The sequence below is a fragment of the Setaria italica genome, chromosome V, assembly GCF_000263155.2.
Source record: "Setaria italica strain Yugu1 chromosome V, Setaria_italica_v2.0, whole genome shotgun sequence".
In the NCBI taxonomy this organism is placed as follows: domain Eukaryota; kingdom Viridiplantae; phylum Streptophyta; class Magnoliopsida; order Poales; family Poaceae; genus Setaria; species Setaria italica.
In genome coordinates this window covers 42,264,250-42,278,245 of record NC_028454.1, presented here as the reverse complement: position 1 = coordinate 42,278,245, position 13,996 = coordinate 42,264,250, and the positions used below count along the sequence as shown (strand labels likewise).

At 45.3% G+C, this 13,996-nt stretch overlaps 2 protein-coding genes across 2 annotated transcripts; both read right to left on the bottom strand.

Annotated features, from left to right (window-relative positions):
• Positions 1 to 2,003: 2,003 nt before the first annotated feature.
• On the bottom strand, positions 2,004 to 5,134 carry LOC101753417 (actin-7). Its single transcript, XM_004970638.4, has 5 exons — positions 4,978 to 5,134; positions 3,902 to 3,971; positions 3,383 to 3,776; positions 2,690 to 3,303; positions 2,004 to 2,583 (listed from the first exon to the last, which is right to left on the bottom strand). The coding sequence occupies exons 2-5, from the start codon at positions 3,956 to 3,958 to the stop codon at positions 2,518 to 2,520; spliced, it is 1,131 nt and encodes a 376-aa protein (XP_004970695.1). The 5' UTR covers positions 3,959 to 3,971; positions 4,978 to 5,134; the 3' UTR covers positions 2,004 to 2,517.
• Positions 5,135 to 8,727: 3,593 nt separating this feature from the next.
• On the bottom strand, positions 8,728 to 9,728 carry LOC101753016 (RING-H2 finger protein ATL75). The gene has a single exon (XM_004970637.3). The coding sequence runs from the start codon at positions 9,652 to 9,654 to the stop codon at positions 8,995 to 8,997; it is 660 nt and encodes a 219-aa protein (XP_004970694.1). The 5' UTR covers positions 9,655 to 9,728; the 3' UTR covers positions 8,728 to 8,994.
• Between the last annotated feature and the right edge of the window lie 4,268 nt (positions 9,729 to 13,996).

The following is a 13,996-nucleotide window of genomic DNA, read 5'->3' as shown; positions in this document are numbered from 1 at the left end:
AAACCGTGTATTTTCACTTCGCGATAGGTCCTGTTTAATACAAACTTAGAAAGTTGAATTGGGTACTAAGGTTATGTTTGATACTTCTATTAAAGTTAGTACCTATCACATCGGATGTTTGGTTATATTAAATATAGGCTAATTACAAAACTAATTGTACAGATAGAGTCTAATTCGCGAGATGAATCTATTAAGCCTAACTAGTCCATAATTTGACAATGTAGTGCTACAATAACCATTTGCTAATGATGGATTAATTAGGCTTAATAGATTCGTCTCGCGAATCAGCACAGGGTTCTGCAATTAGTTTTATAATTAGCTCAAGTTTAGTCCTCCTAATTAGCATCCGAACATCCGATGTGACATTGCTAAAGTTTAACACCTAGTATCCAAACACCATCTAAAGTTTAGGACCCTCAAATTGCTAGTTTACTTTAGTACAGAGCTATTTGGATGGACTAAGTAGTCTTTAGGACCTTAGAAGGAAAATATCATTTTTACCCCCAATTACTCCTCCAAACTACCCCTACACTGTTCACGTCATTAATGCATGCGAGGGCAATAGGGGTAAAGTGGGACTTGGGGACCACTTTTTAGAGAAATAGGATCCATTAGTACCCCTTGGCCCTCCTAAAGTTTAGGAGTGCACTTTTAGGATCCATGTTTGAATGCAGAAGTCCTAAAAGTGTTCTAAAAGTGAATTCCTAATCTTTAGGAGGGTGTATCTAAACAGGACCTTAGCACCCTCAAAATCAAATAGTAAGTGCTAAATTTTAGCACAGGGCTATTTGGATGGGTGCTAATATTTAGCATTTTAGAGAAAAATGTCAAGTTTACCCTCATTTACTCCTCTTAACTAGCCCTGCAGTACTCTTCCTTTTTGCTGGTGTTTGGTGCCAAGAACTCCGCTGATTGCTGGCGCGCAGCACCTGCTTTGGGTGTTTTGCCGGCCTTTTTTTTTTTCTCTCAGCTCTATTCCAAATAACTGAATGAGAAATACATTACAATTATTTGCAATATCCAATAATAATTTGCAGTATCCAATAAACATTGAACAACAGAATAAGCATAGTCCATTGTCAGTGTCATTACAACTCAACCAAGCATAAAATCAACTTGTGTGTTGTACAAAGCATTAGCTATTTTGTGAACAATAGATTTGGTGGATCTTCTAGAAAAAAAACACTCCATGTCTCCATGCATTGTATGTGCGATTCATAGCTAAGTCTTAGAGGTATGTCGGAATGAAAACTTCTGCAATGTTGCATATCTTCCATGGATCTTCAAAGACATTTTTTTAGTAAGATCTTCAAAGACATTCGTGGCCTTTAGGTATGCCTGGTTTGCGATCAAATTTCCTCTTAGACAATTCATATTTTGGCCACCAAAATCAATTAAATCAGCCAAAGAAGAAGCCAAATTTTGGTACCCAACCAAATGATGGCCAAAATTAGTCAAGATATCAAATTTGGCTTGGCTAGCTTGGACACTCTTTGACACAATTACACAAACCAAACACACCCTTTTGTCCCGTAAGATCGAGAGTCTAACCGAATCATGCATTCATGCATAGTCTTGTCTTTTCGCTAACGAAAATGAGAGACCGCTGCACACTTCTAAAGGCAAAGACATTAGTCCATTCATCCTAAAATATGAGGAATTTTGAATTTGTCCTAAATCAAATCATCTTAAGTTTGGCCAAGTGTATAAATAATAGTGTTAATATCTACCACATCAAATAAGTAAGCTACAAAAATATATTTTTGTAATGGCTCTAATGATGCCCATTTGATTTTACTTTTTATAAACTTGTAAGTAGGGGCGGATCTAGGGCTCGGGCTGCAGCCCGGGGCGAGCCCATATAGCCCCTTTAACATATGTGGTGTTTAGCCTAAAAAACTATGATCTTAATTAGAGAAAGGAGGTCCAGGAGGCGTGAATCAACAGTTCAGCCCGGCCCCATTCTGAATCCGCCCAGTCTTTATATTTTGGGATAGAGAGTATAACTGAACTACTCCCTAAAGCTTGCTTCAATCATAGCAGTATGTAAAACATTTTAAGAATAAACAATTTGTTCCTCCACAAACAGTAACATCTGTCTCAAGAAAAGAGAAAAAAAAAGACCTACAAGCACAAATCATCAACACCCACGCCGGGGCGTTGGTTACAAAATGCAAACTCGGCTCCATGTACTGAAGTGCTGAAACCAACTCAAAGCTCTCAAAGACTCAAACTGCAAGGGCAACAGCTGCCGACACCCTTGCGTCTTGGAAAACCCAGATCAACTGCATACAACAGGAAGGCCCTGACGCGGTGCTGTTGTCGGGAAAAAAAAAGACTGACCTGACGACCTAGACTGCTGAAGTATTTCATGTAGTACGACTTTACCACCATTCACAATGCTCCATGGCTAACAGCCCTTCAAGGATTCAGAAAGAACCAAGAATGATGGAGAAGCCACGGGACCTTCAAATCTTGCATCTCAAAATACAAGTACAGATATACTGCTCCAGGAACTTAGAAGCATTTCATGTGGACGATGCCTGGACCAGATTCATCATACTCCGCCTTGGAGATCCACATCTACAGCACAAATAAATAATAGTAATAACAAGGAATGAGATTTCAGCTACAACAGAACTGCAAAGGAAACAGAAACATTACACTTAAATTTTGAGACAGTAACAACCTGCTGGAAGGTACTGAGAGAGGCTAGAATGGAGCCACCAATCCAGACACTGTACTTCCTTTCCGGTGGCGCAACCACCTTCACCTTCATACTGCTCGGGGCAAGTGCAGTAATCTCCTTGCTCATACGGTCACCAATACCAGGGAACATCGTGGAGCCACCACTGAGGACGACATTACCATACAGATCCTTCCTGATATCGACATCGCACTTCATGATGGAGTTGTACGTGGCTTCATGGATACCAGGAGCTTCCATGCCAATGAAGGATGGCTGGAACAGCACCTCAGGGCACCTGAACCTCTCTGCACCGATCGTGATAACCTGGCCATCGGGCAGCTCGTAGCTCTTCTCAACAGTGGAGCTGGTCCTGGCAGTCTCCAGCTCCTGCTCATAGTCAAGGGCAACGTAGGCAAGCTTTTCCTTGATGTCACGGACAATTTCTCGCTCGGCGGTTGTGGTGAAGGAGTAACCCCTCTCGGTAAGGATCTTCATGAGGTTGTCGGTAAGGTCACGGCCAGCAAGGTCCAATCGAAGAATAGCATGAGGAAGCGTGTACCCTTCGTAAATTGGGACAGTGTGGCTCACACCATCACCAGAGTCGAGCACAATACCTGCAGGAAAAATAGTTCTCAGTTGCACTGCTTGTTGAATGTTGACATGAAAAAAAGGTTCTCGTCATAGTGATCATACCAGTTGTTCGACCACTTGCGTACAGGGAAAGAACGGCCTGGATGGCGACATACATTGCCGGGCAGTTGAATGTCTCGAACATGATCTGGGTCATCTTCTCCCTGTTTGCCTTTGGGTTGAGAGGGGCCTCGGTCAGCAGTATAGGATGCTCTTCAGGTGCCACACGAAGCTCGTTGTAGAAGGTGTGGTGCCAGATCTTCTCCATGTCATCCCAGTTGCCGACAATGCCATGCTCGATTGGATACTTCAGTGTCAGTATACCTCTTTTGGATTGAGCTTCATCGCCCACGTAGGCGTCCTTTTGGCCCATGCCAACCATGACACCAGTGTGGCGTGGCCGGCCTACAATGCTAGGAAAGACGGCCCTTGGTGCATCATCACCGGCGAAACCCGCCTGTTTGGCATCAAGAGATCGCCAGTTCAGTCGAAGTCAGAAATGCATGAACAGGCAAAACGAAGCTGAAGCCTGAAGACCATATGTGCCAATGATAGGATAGACAGAGTGACAGGATAACCAACCTTGACCATTCCAGTACCATTGTCACAGACAAGGGGCTGGATATCCTCTTCAGCCATTCCTCAAAGTTTTCTGCAGCAGAAAGTTGTATGCAGAAATCAGAATGTATGTTTCGATAATAATAATATTCAGAATGTATTCAAATTCAGTGCATTCTGCAGTGGTGTTAAAAGCGTCACACAGCTTGAGTGGTCCACGGACCCAAGTAAAAGCCATAAAATGGTATGATGACATCAAAGTGCGGTATACCACTCATCAGTCAAAAACAAATATTCAGATACTATTTTTTTGAGGAACATATTCATGATTAAGAAACTGCTACTTGACTTATGCAAGTATAAGCTTTCGAGCAATTTGCAGTGATTGACTGGACCTTAGTGGTGGCTGATAATACAAATTATTCCTATCTTGATTGGCATCAAGTTCGGTGACATAATATACACGACACATCGGAGCTCTGTTTTTTTATTCGCAATGATAAAACACACACATGCACGGTAGCAGAGAAAATTACTGCCAACAAATACCACCTATCTACGTTGATTGATGTATCGGCTGAAACCTCACTGCTTCTATTTTGGCTGAAAATGGTTAATCGAATTTGGACACAAGCACTGTGATTTCGCAGCTTTAGATCATCTCCAGTTCTTCACAGAGTATCCTGGATATAATTTCCGCTATTTGGCAATTGCAACGAATTAGCATAGCACCCATCAGGGATCGCTAGGCCACATCCTATCTTAGCACATCCTACCATGGTATCAGCACTTGCTAAGTGATATAGTATAATCTCGTGCAAAATTGACTGGGCCGTAAGGTACATCACACAAAAAGAGAATCCGATCGAACACCGCAGAGGCAGAAATTAGCACACATAGTACACATATGCCGGCGATTCTTGCTCGTTATGCTGGGGTCAGACAAAAAAAGAACAGCCAAATACAGCAAAATTCACATGGAAATCGAAGTCAACTCGGACAGGAACGTCGCGCGGCGATCAATCGAACCGAATCTTGCCTACGACCGATCGTTTCCTCCGATCAAATCGGTGCGAGAGCAAGGGGAAACCCGGCTATACCTTGGCAGCGTTGACGAGGAAGCGAAGGGGATCGGATCGCCCCGGCCCTTTGCTTCTGGAGAGCTCCGGTGACGCGAGCGCGAGAGCGAGACGGGACAAATGGGAGAGCGGCAGCCAAAGCGGGGGAGCGAGCCTCTTTATACGAGCCCGCCTGGTTGGACTGGTCTGCAGGCGCTGGGCGCGGGCTTCACGCTGTGGCTGCGGCCTGCGGGGTGGCTAGCTAGCACCGGTGGGAAGCCGCCATGTCACGGCACGGCATGACGGCAGCGCTCGCGACCCGCACGCGCAGGGGCGACCGGGCCAGCCAATAGCATCTGACCTTGCCGCCTTCCCGGGGCCGGGTCAATGGAGACGCAGCGGCCGACCGATGGAATTAATCATCGCGGGCGGACGGTGGCTGCAGCGCGGAGCTTTCGGTGCCGAGACCGGCACACGTCCACGTCGGATGACAGGGTGTCGATTGGGGAGTGTGGGACATGGGCGGCGGCCGGGGTCCGTGGGTTGGACGTGGACGATGGACCCACCAGCGCAGGTGCCAACTAACGCAACCAGCCCGGCCCACTCGTCGGTAGTGGGTGGGCTCCGTCGCGCCACCAACGACGACGACTCTGGAAGAAGGTTCTAGAATTTAGTTGTGCGGCCCATAGAATTTTCGCTTCCTAAACCAGCCCAAAAGCACACGAAAATGAAAGGCCCATAGATTTGTGCCGTTCGTGGGCATAAAGGCTCCAAGAAGATCCACCGAGCTAGGCTGATGGGCTTCATGGTTTAAAAGGCCCTGTTGTTATTTCTCCTCCAGTCCTCCAATTTTTTTTATATTTTTCATTTTAGTATTTTGCAAAGATATATATCATAAATTAAAAAATTACAAATCTATATTTATATCGTGGTTTGAAATGGCTATAGAAAAATGAAATGGTGGAAGGTACACTATAGCAACCTTAACGCCAGTTGAACCGGCAGAATCTCCCTCCCCTGGGCATTACACTTTCAAAAAATTATAACTAATTCATATGATCTTCAATAAAAATAAATTTTATATAAAAATTGTAGATCTTGACGATATCTACAACTTTGTAGTTTGAACTTTTTTTATTTAATATCATCCTGATACTCAAATAATTGACACAAGTTTCAGATCTAAAATTTCAAATTTAGATACGAAACTGGGCAGCATACTTTCAAAAAATCATAACATATGAACTCGGATACAGATACATTTTATATAAAAATTGTAGCTCTCGACGAGATTTACAGTTCAAACTGTTTTCATTTGGAGCCATCTTGGTGCTCAAATAATCGACACAAATTTTAGATTAAAAAATTTTAGATCTAAAATTTTTATCAATTATTTGAAAACCAAGATGGATCTAAAAGAAAATGTTTAACTACAAAGTTGTAAATCTCATCGAGAGCTACAATTTTTATATAGATTTTATCTCCATCTGAGTTCATATGAATTAGTTATAATTTTTTGAAAGTGTACTGGAGGGAAATTCCGCGGTTCAACTGGCAGTAAGGTTGCTACAGTGCACCTTCCGCAGTTTCAAACTACGGCTTAGATTTTTAATTTTTTTATTAGGATATATATTTTTGAAAAATACCAAAATAAAAAATAAAAAAATAAAAAAGTCCGGTCCTCCTCGTCGTCCGTCGTCCTGCCGGACGCCGGCAACAGTGCACAACCCTTTTACTGTGCTATAAAAAAAAGTCTAAAAAGAAGTTTTTCTAGCAGGATCAAATATCACATGGGATGTTTCCGAGGATCTTCAGAGACAGAGGAACCCCTATCACGTTCCACTATCGGGTACACTCATTTCACCCTTACCGAGTGCGATCCGAGCCCCCACAAATATCTACCACCGCAGAGGCAGATAAGCCAGACAGGTTAAACGTTGGCGATTACTCACCTCCAACCCAATCCTCATCAGATGATCGCGATTTCTACCATTCCCGTACTCCTGTCCGTGCCCTAAAGATTCGCTACGAGGTACGAAGTCAATTACCCTCAAAGCAGCAACCTCGTGACTCGGGATCGCAACAAGGATCGCAGCAATTGGAGCCCAGAAACTTATCAACATGATTTAAACCCGATAGTTTGAGACCGTCGAGTCGAGAGCGCCATTATCAGTGTCGAAATCGCCCCCGCACTAGCTCCGTACGGACCAGTCGCCAGAGTCCAGACGCCAGGCCAAACCAGGAAAGGCCTTGTTTAGTTATCAAATGGGAGTGGCAAAATTTGCATTTTGCCATAAATGCGCAACTGTAGCATTTTGTTTGTATTTGTGAATTATTGTTCAAACATTGACTAATTAGGCTCAAAAGATTATCTCGCAAAGTACAACAAAACTGTGCAATTAGTTTTTGGTTTCGTCTACATTTAGTACTCCATGCATGTACCGTAAATTTGATATGATGGAGAATCTTCTTTTTGTATAGTATCAAAGTTGGGATTTTGGGCAACTAAACGTGCCCAAAAGCGCGAAACCGAACTCCCGCGAGTTGAACAGGTGCAATCATTTCGCACGTTCTGCCGGAGATCTGACGCGATCCTTTTTCCGGTTCCTCTGACGCCGGAACAGCAGGTCAGCAACGGCACCACGCACGCTGAACGGAGCCGGGCGGTGATACATCGTCGGTGCTTTCAGCACTCGGGCCCGGCCGGCAGAGATCCCACTCTGGGGGCGGGGAGAACTTTCCAACGTCCAACTCAAAAGCGTGCTTCGTGCCCTCCGCATTATTTTGGCGTATTATTGCGGTGAATGGGGCTAGATAATGTAAAGTTGGACGGGTTTCGAAGGAAGCAACCCAAGATGGCACATGGTATTATAAGTAAAAAAATGTTTGGTAGTCTGACTTTGTAGCGCATAGGGTGATTTTTTTTTCTCTCATGAAATGGTGGCATTGTCATTAAGTGGTATTGGAAAGTTTTGAGATCCTTCGGGTGGACGTTTCACGTTTCTATCACATTTGATGAAGTGCTCAGTCTTTTGTTGTTGGCCTATAGTTGTTCCACATTCCTATTCTCAAATGACTTTAAATTAATACACTTGGTTTGACCTTGAGTATATATTTTGACTGAGTTGTGAATCATTATATTAAGAAGAAGAAGAGCAGTAGTACGTTGTTGACAAGAAGCACACGACACGGAACCAAGCGGTTAGCACACGTAGGCAGGGAAGCTACATGTATACGTTCCAACTAATTAATGTATTTTTTCATGGAGGAAAGATGTGAAATGATCAACGGAAATCAAAGGTGTTGACCCTTCATGTTCTATGTCCAACCTCCTGAGCAAGAGGAGAAGAGAGAAAATAAGGAGAAGAGAAAGAAACGGTGAAAATTGACGAGGAGGAAGAAGTGAGCCTTCTAACTCTCAAAACTCGCCTCCAAGACGATTATATTGCAACATGCACTTCTGATTCTTCATAAAAGAGAAATAAAAATTTGAAAGAGGTCTGTTTTTGAGACGATGCATCAGAGTACATACTTCATACCATAGTCCTGTCCGCGATTACTTGTTTCTACCCTTTCTCGAAAGGGTGTTTTATGTTATTTATAGAGAGGATTTTGTTTAGTAGTTCATGGGCCGAATGTATTCAGTGGGCCGTGCCATGTTTGATGGACTGTGAAGTTCGTCGCAGAGAAGATGCATACATAGGACCTCACTCACTTCCGAGTTCCAACACGTAATTGAACTCCACGAGGTCGAGTCATGGACAATTCCCGTGCGACCGTGGCACCAATGCAAAAAGGACTAAAGGAGCCATGGAAATCCTTTTTTTTTACAAAAGCCTTATGTGCAACAGTTGCTTCGTCGGCCACCATATATTTGCAACTGCAGGTGCCACTTCATACCATTATCGGACCGGGCCACTTCTACAGCGTTAAGAAAAAAAAAGGAAAAGAATAAAAAAGAAACCAAAAAAGATCATGATCGCAGCATCACAGATGAGAGCACGTCCAAAAATGTTCGCTGTTCACCAACACTGTACAGTTAATCTTCATTGCTTCTCGCTATTGAGTCTCGCGCTGCCCGGCGCCGGCGTCAACTTGCACCTGAACCTGCACAGCCTCCGGCGCCTCAGCCCTTTCCGGCAGGGAGGGTTTAGCGGCGAACGGCGCCCGCCTGCAGGTGGGGCACGTCTGCCGCGCGGCGAGCCAGCGGTCGATGCACCGGACGTGGAACCCGTGGTTGCAGTGCGGCAGCGCGCGCACGCGGTCGCCGTTGGCGAACTCGGTCAGGCAGATGGCGCATTCCGCCGCGCCGCACCCGGCGAGCTCGACCTCGGGCGCATAGACCACCGGCGGTGGCAGGGCGCGGCGGGGTCGGCCGCCCTTCCTCCTGGGGTCGGCCTGGCAGGAGGAGGAGGGGGACGCCCCCGACGCCCCGGCGCCGCCGCCGCCGGGGGGCTCCTCCTGGCCGTAGCACACGCGGCGCGTGACGCGGAACGCGCACCGCACGATCACGTGGACCGCGAGCACGACCACGAGCCCGCACAGGAGCATCGACAGCACCGTGATCACCGTCGCGTTCAGCGAGCTGAAGGGCGACGCGGCGCCCGTGCGCGCTTCGGCCACCTGCACCTGCTCCTGCACGGCCGGCCGATGCGTCGGGGCAGCCGCGGCGGCGGCGTGCGACAGGAGCCTCCTTGCATGCAGCTGCTCGACGTCCATCCTATCTTGGCAAGTTGCAAGTTTTGTAACGTGAAGAAGTCAGGGTGTGCGGTGGAACAAACTTGTTTACAGTGGGAGAGTGTTCTCTCGCGGCACGGCGTGGGGAGGGGTTTATATAGGAACGGGGAGGGGGCAGTAAGATATTTGGGGTCGCCGTCAGTGGATTGTTTAGCGGCAATTCCAAAAGGAGATTAGCTTGACCTGATGGACTAGTCGAACGTGGATTAATGGAGACAACATCGAGTCATGGAGCTAAGACGCACCTCACTAGCCACCTGATGGAAGAGCCAGATGGGCGGCATAATTCATTGGCAAAAGCAATTTTTTATTAGAATTAAGAATACAAATTTGCAAGGGAGTGCTTCATTTTCTTCTTTAAAAAAAACGCACAACGTATTTTTAACCTTGTTAATGTTTAGATTGCTTTGAGAGGGTCCTGTAACGAAGCTACAAATTTGCAAAAGGCAGTCCTGCTCGATCAAGCTGGGGAACAAACAAGTTGCCAAGTACAGAAGATGAAGACGAGAGCATAACAAACACCCACAGATTGCGTGTTCAAGCTGACTTTTGTAAGACCAAAATGCGCCGAGAGCGGCTCACTGAAACAAAAAAAGGCGGGAGCCAAACCGCACTTACTCTCATCATTAGCCACTGAATATAATAGATGAGTTAAATATGGTCGACATGATCTGGCGTATTGGAGCCTCCACTAACTGCGACCCGTCGGTGCGCGGGAGAGGGACACCTGGCCGCGGAGGTGCCATCGTGGCGGTGACTTGTCAATATGGGAGTGGCTCGGTCCGGCCGCGTAGGATTGTTCTCCGTCCGACGTGTCTGTCTCTGACGTTCCTAGGCCATCGGCTCCTTTTGGGCCCGTGGGCCTGACTATAAACAATCGTTTCGTAAATTGTGGGCTGGACTATACACAGAAAGCAGCATGGGCCTGCAAGAGTTGGCCCAAACTGTAATTCTGTCTAAAAACGAGATGGATTTCAACTAAAATAATAAAATCAGTGCATTAAAATTTCGAGCTAACGCTTTCAAACTCCTTTTGAGGCATAACTATTTCTCCTTTCCTTCAGTCATGACGTAAAATTTTCGTTTGCACTCAGGAACGGAACGAAGATGTCATGATTTTTTTTGAAAGGATGGCAAGAGATTTGACGAATTTCTGTTAAAGAAAAGGAATAACAACCACAAAAAGGAAAAAACAACATTACAACTCCACTCAAGCTGCAAATAAGAGAGACTACCCTACAAACCGCTGCCACAATTCACGAGGAAGGCGTCATGATGATCTTCAATTTCACGAGTTGTTTATATTCCTATACTCCGTCCGTCTAAGTCATTTTGGTGTTTGTAGATACATGATTTTAACTATGCACCTAGATATAATATATTATGTTTAGATATAATATATTATGTTTAGATATATGGTAAAATATATATATCCAGAAAAGTTAAAATGACATACAATTTAGAACGTTAGAACGAAAGGAGTAGGTCAGTTAGACTGGCCTTTCTAGGCAAACAAAAAGGACTAAACCTGACCTTATATCGAGTGGCTTCATGACAAGAGAAGAAAGGCTCATGGCTCCATGCGCGCCCTATATGCTGTAATAATCCAAGTGCACGCATGCAAACAGAAAGGAATACTAATAGTAGTCTAAGGCTCTAAGCTGTATCAGACAACTTGGCAACTTGCAGAGGATTTTAAGCTAGGTTATCCATGCATTGTACCACAAAAGATCGATCGGTCATGTTCAATAGTTGAAGCCATTCTGGATGCGCGGTACTGGAAAGAGGCCACATAGTGACCACCCGCCGTGTCACTCGTTCCAATCCTCCCAAGGCACAGCGAGCAAACACTGTCCAAGCATCACTGCAAGTTGTACGAGCGAGCAAACGATTAACTTAAGTCAAAAGTGACAGTCGTAACGACTAACGAGCTAGTAGTGGGTTGTTCGATGGCCGTAGGGGCTATGAGCTAATTCCATCGTCCTTTCAGGTCTGCTGGGGTCCGGGGTACACGAACGAGCCGGGAATATGAACAGGGATCGGATAAGAGGCTGATGAGGAGGGATCGGAGCAGCGATTTGAGGCGAGCTGCTGATATGCTAATTAACTCCGGTTTCGGCAAGCACCAGGCTCTCTCGGCGCGTTCGTGCTGTGGGCGCGCTCACCGTTCCTGCATATTTTGATCATCTGATGCGACGGGGAGGCGAGAGCTACGCACCTTTCCAGGTCGAACTCCACTCCTCGTCGGCACCCGCGCGCTCTCTGGCCGCATGTGTGCGTCCATGCGCGATGGCGTCCCACATCGCCGTGACCACGGCACGAAGCCGCAGAGAAAGAAGCTTCGGCCCCCATGCCACTCCCCGAACGTCTGATAGGTCCGTGCCTGCGCGGTCTGTTTCCTCCTTGTGTTACGCTCACGCTCAGCTCAGGTACTCCCATGGTGACGTTTCTGTTTGTGCCTGGCTCTCTGGCTGCTATGGCGAACTCGCTCTGGTCCGTTTCCGGCCGGTCGGTCCTCCAGTCGATCGAGGGGCCTTCTGGCCCACACTCCGCCTGCTTGTCAACGATGAGACGATTTGTCCGTTGTCAATTTGATTGATGTTGGCCGAATCGTGTTCAGAATCTCAAGAGGAAAAATGAACCAATTCGGACTGTCATCATCAGAATTTTTTTATTTATATATTTTTTAACGATTTTGTAGAAATAAATACTTGAGAAAAAATTAGCAGATTTAGACCCATACCACCGTTTGAACTGGCGGTAAGAAAAGTTACCGCTGTTTCATCCGGCGGTATCTGTGCAAGGGGCGCCACGTCAACGAACATGAGACACCGTGGCGAGGGAAACCGCTTACTGCCATATGAAATGGCGGGCGGCATGTGGAATCCTCGCAGCTGTGGGGCTCATGGAGTTACCGCCGGATGAAATGACGGTAGTTGGTTGTTGCCGGATGAAGCGGCGGTAACAACCTTCAGCCGATTCAAACGGTAGGAACGGGAATATCCCGTCGGATCCGTCGGCGGTAGGCTCCCCGCCCTTTAAAATCAGAGGAACAGCCGGGGTCGGGGCATGCCGGTTCATTCTGGAGGAGAGAAAGAAAGCGAGGGAGGAGAGGAATTGGGAGAAGAGAAAGAAAGGGAGGGACGAGAGGAGAGGAGAGGAGGGGAGAAGAGAGGGAGGGGAGGAGGGTGAAGATTGAAGCGAAGCTCTACCGGATCTTCGCTTCGCTTGAGGTATTATTTGAAATCTCGCAGTTTATCTTAACTCGTAGTTAGTAGATGTAATAGTCGATATGATATATAAATGGTGCAGTGTTAAGTATTAGATCAAAGCTAGGTGTACATATGAGACATAGACAAATATTAGTTTGTCGGTATAGTGAATTTAGCTTAGTAATTTTGGTTATAGTAAAATTAGTTTGTTGATCTATTGAGATAAATTTAAAATTGATATTATTGGCAATACATAAGTTATAATTTTATATAGTTATTCAGAATGTAGATGTTTTTTGGGTTAGTTTAATTTAATAACATTTAGTAATAATGTCTGTTGTGTGTAACTTTATATAGTTTTTCGGAATGTAGTGTGATTAAGTTTAGTTAAATTTAGTAATGATTACTTTAAAATTATTATTATTGGCAATGCACGAGTTATAATTTTATATATTTTTTAAAATGTATGTTTTGTTGGAGTTAATTAAAATTAATAACATTTAGTAATAATATCTGTTCATGTCGTGTATATTGACAGGCATGTTGGCAAGTTTATATTTCTATGTGTTAATGGTCCGGGGGAGGTTAGATATGGTTCGAAAGGGGTAGATTTGTCTGAACTTAAGTCGTTCTACAAACAAGTACCTTCGTACCGAGAGAGGACTTGGGCATCAATATGCAAGTGGCTATTTAAGGCATTCAATCTCGATAGAGATTAAGTTGAGCTATTTGTTAGGGCTGTAGTAAGGATTCAAACTAACATAATATTTTGGAAGTTGATGCCGCTTGAAGTAACCTAGAACTGGAGGGCCTATGTAAATGCTGCTACTGAGCGCGATTTACCACTGATATTGTTTATTCAAGTTTTTCCAGAAGATTGGATCTAGCAGTCAGTTGCAAGAAGAAGTCGGTGGTGGGGAAGTTAGAGGCGAGGAAGGTCTGGAGATTACTGATGGGCAAACTGAAAAAAATGCTGAACATGAGGTAGAAGAAGGAGATGCAGAGGATGAAGAGGCACCCCGTGAGCTAAATGGTGAGGCTGATGAGGGGGAACACATCCCTGGATTAGTTGAGCAGGTAAAGAGGGAAGGGGAAGAGCACCTTCATGCCAT

Coding starts and splice junctions, on each gene's coding strand:
- LOC101753016 (XM_004970637.3), bottom strand. CDS start 9,654: ATGGACGTCGAGCAGCTGCATGCAAGGAGGCTCCTGTCGCACGCCGCC.
- LOC101753417 (XM_004970638.4), bottom strand. CDS start 3,958: ATGGCTGAAGAGGATATCCAGCCCCTTGTCTGTGACAATGGTACTGGA. Junction 3,777..3,901: donor ATGGTACTGGAATGGTCAAG/GTTGGTTATCCT, acceptor GATGCCAAACAG/GCGGGTTTCGCCGGTGATGA. Junction 2,584..2,689: donor CTCTCAGTACCTTCCAGCAG/GTTGTTACTGTC, acceptor TTTGTGCTGTAG/ATGTGGATCTCCAAGGCGGA.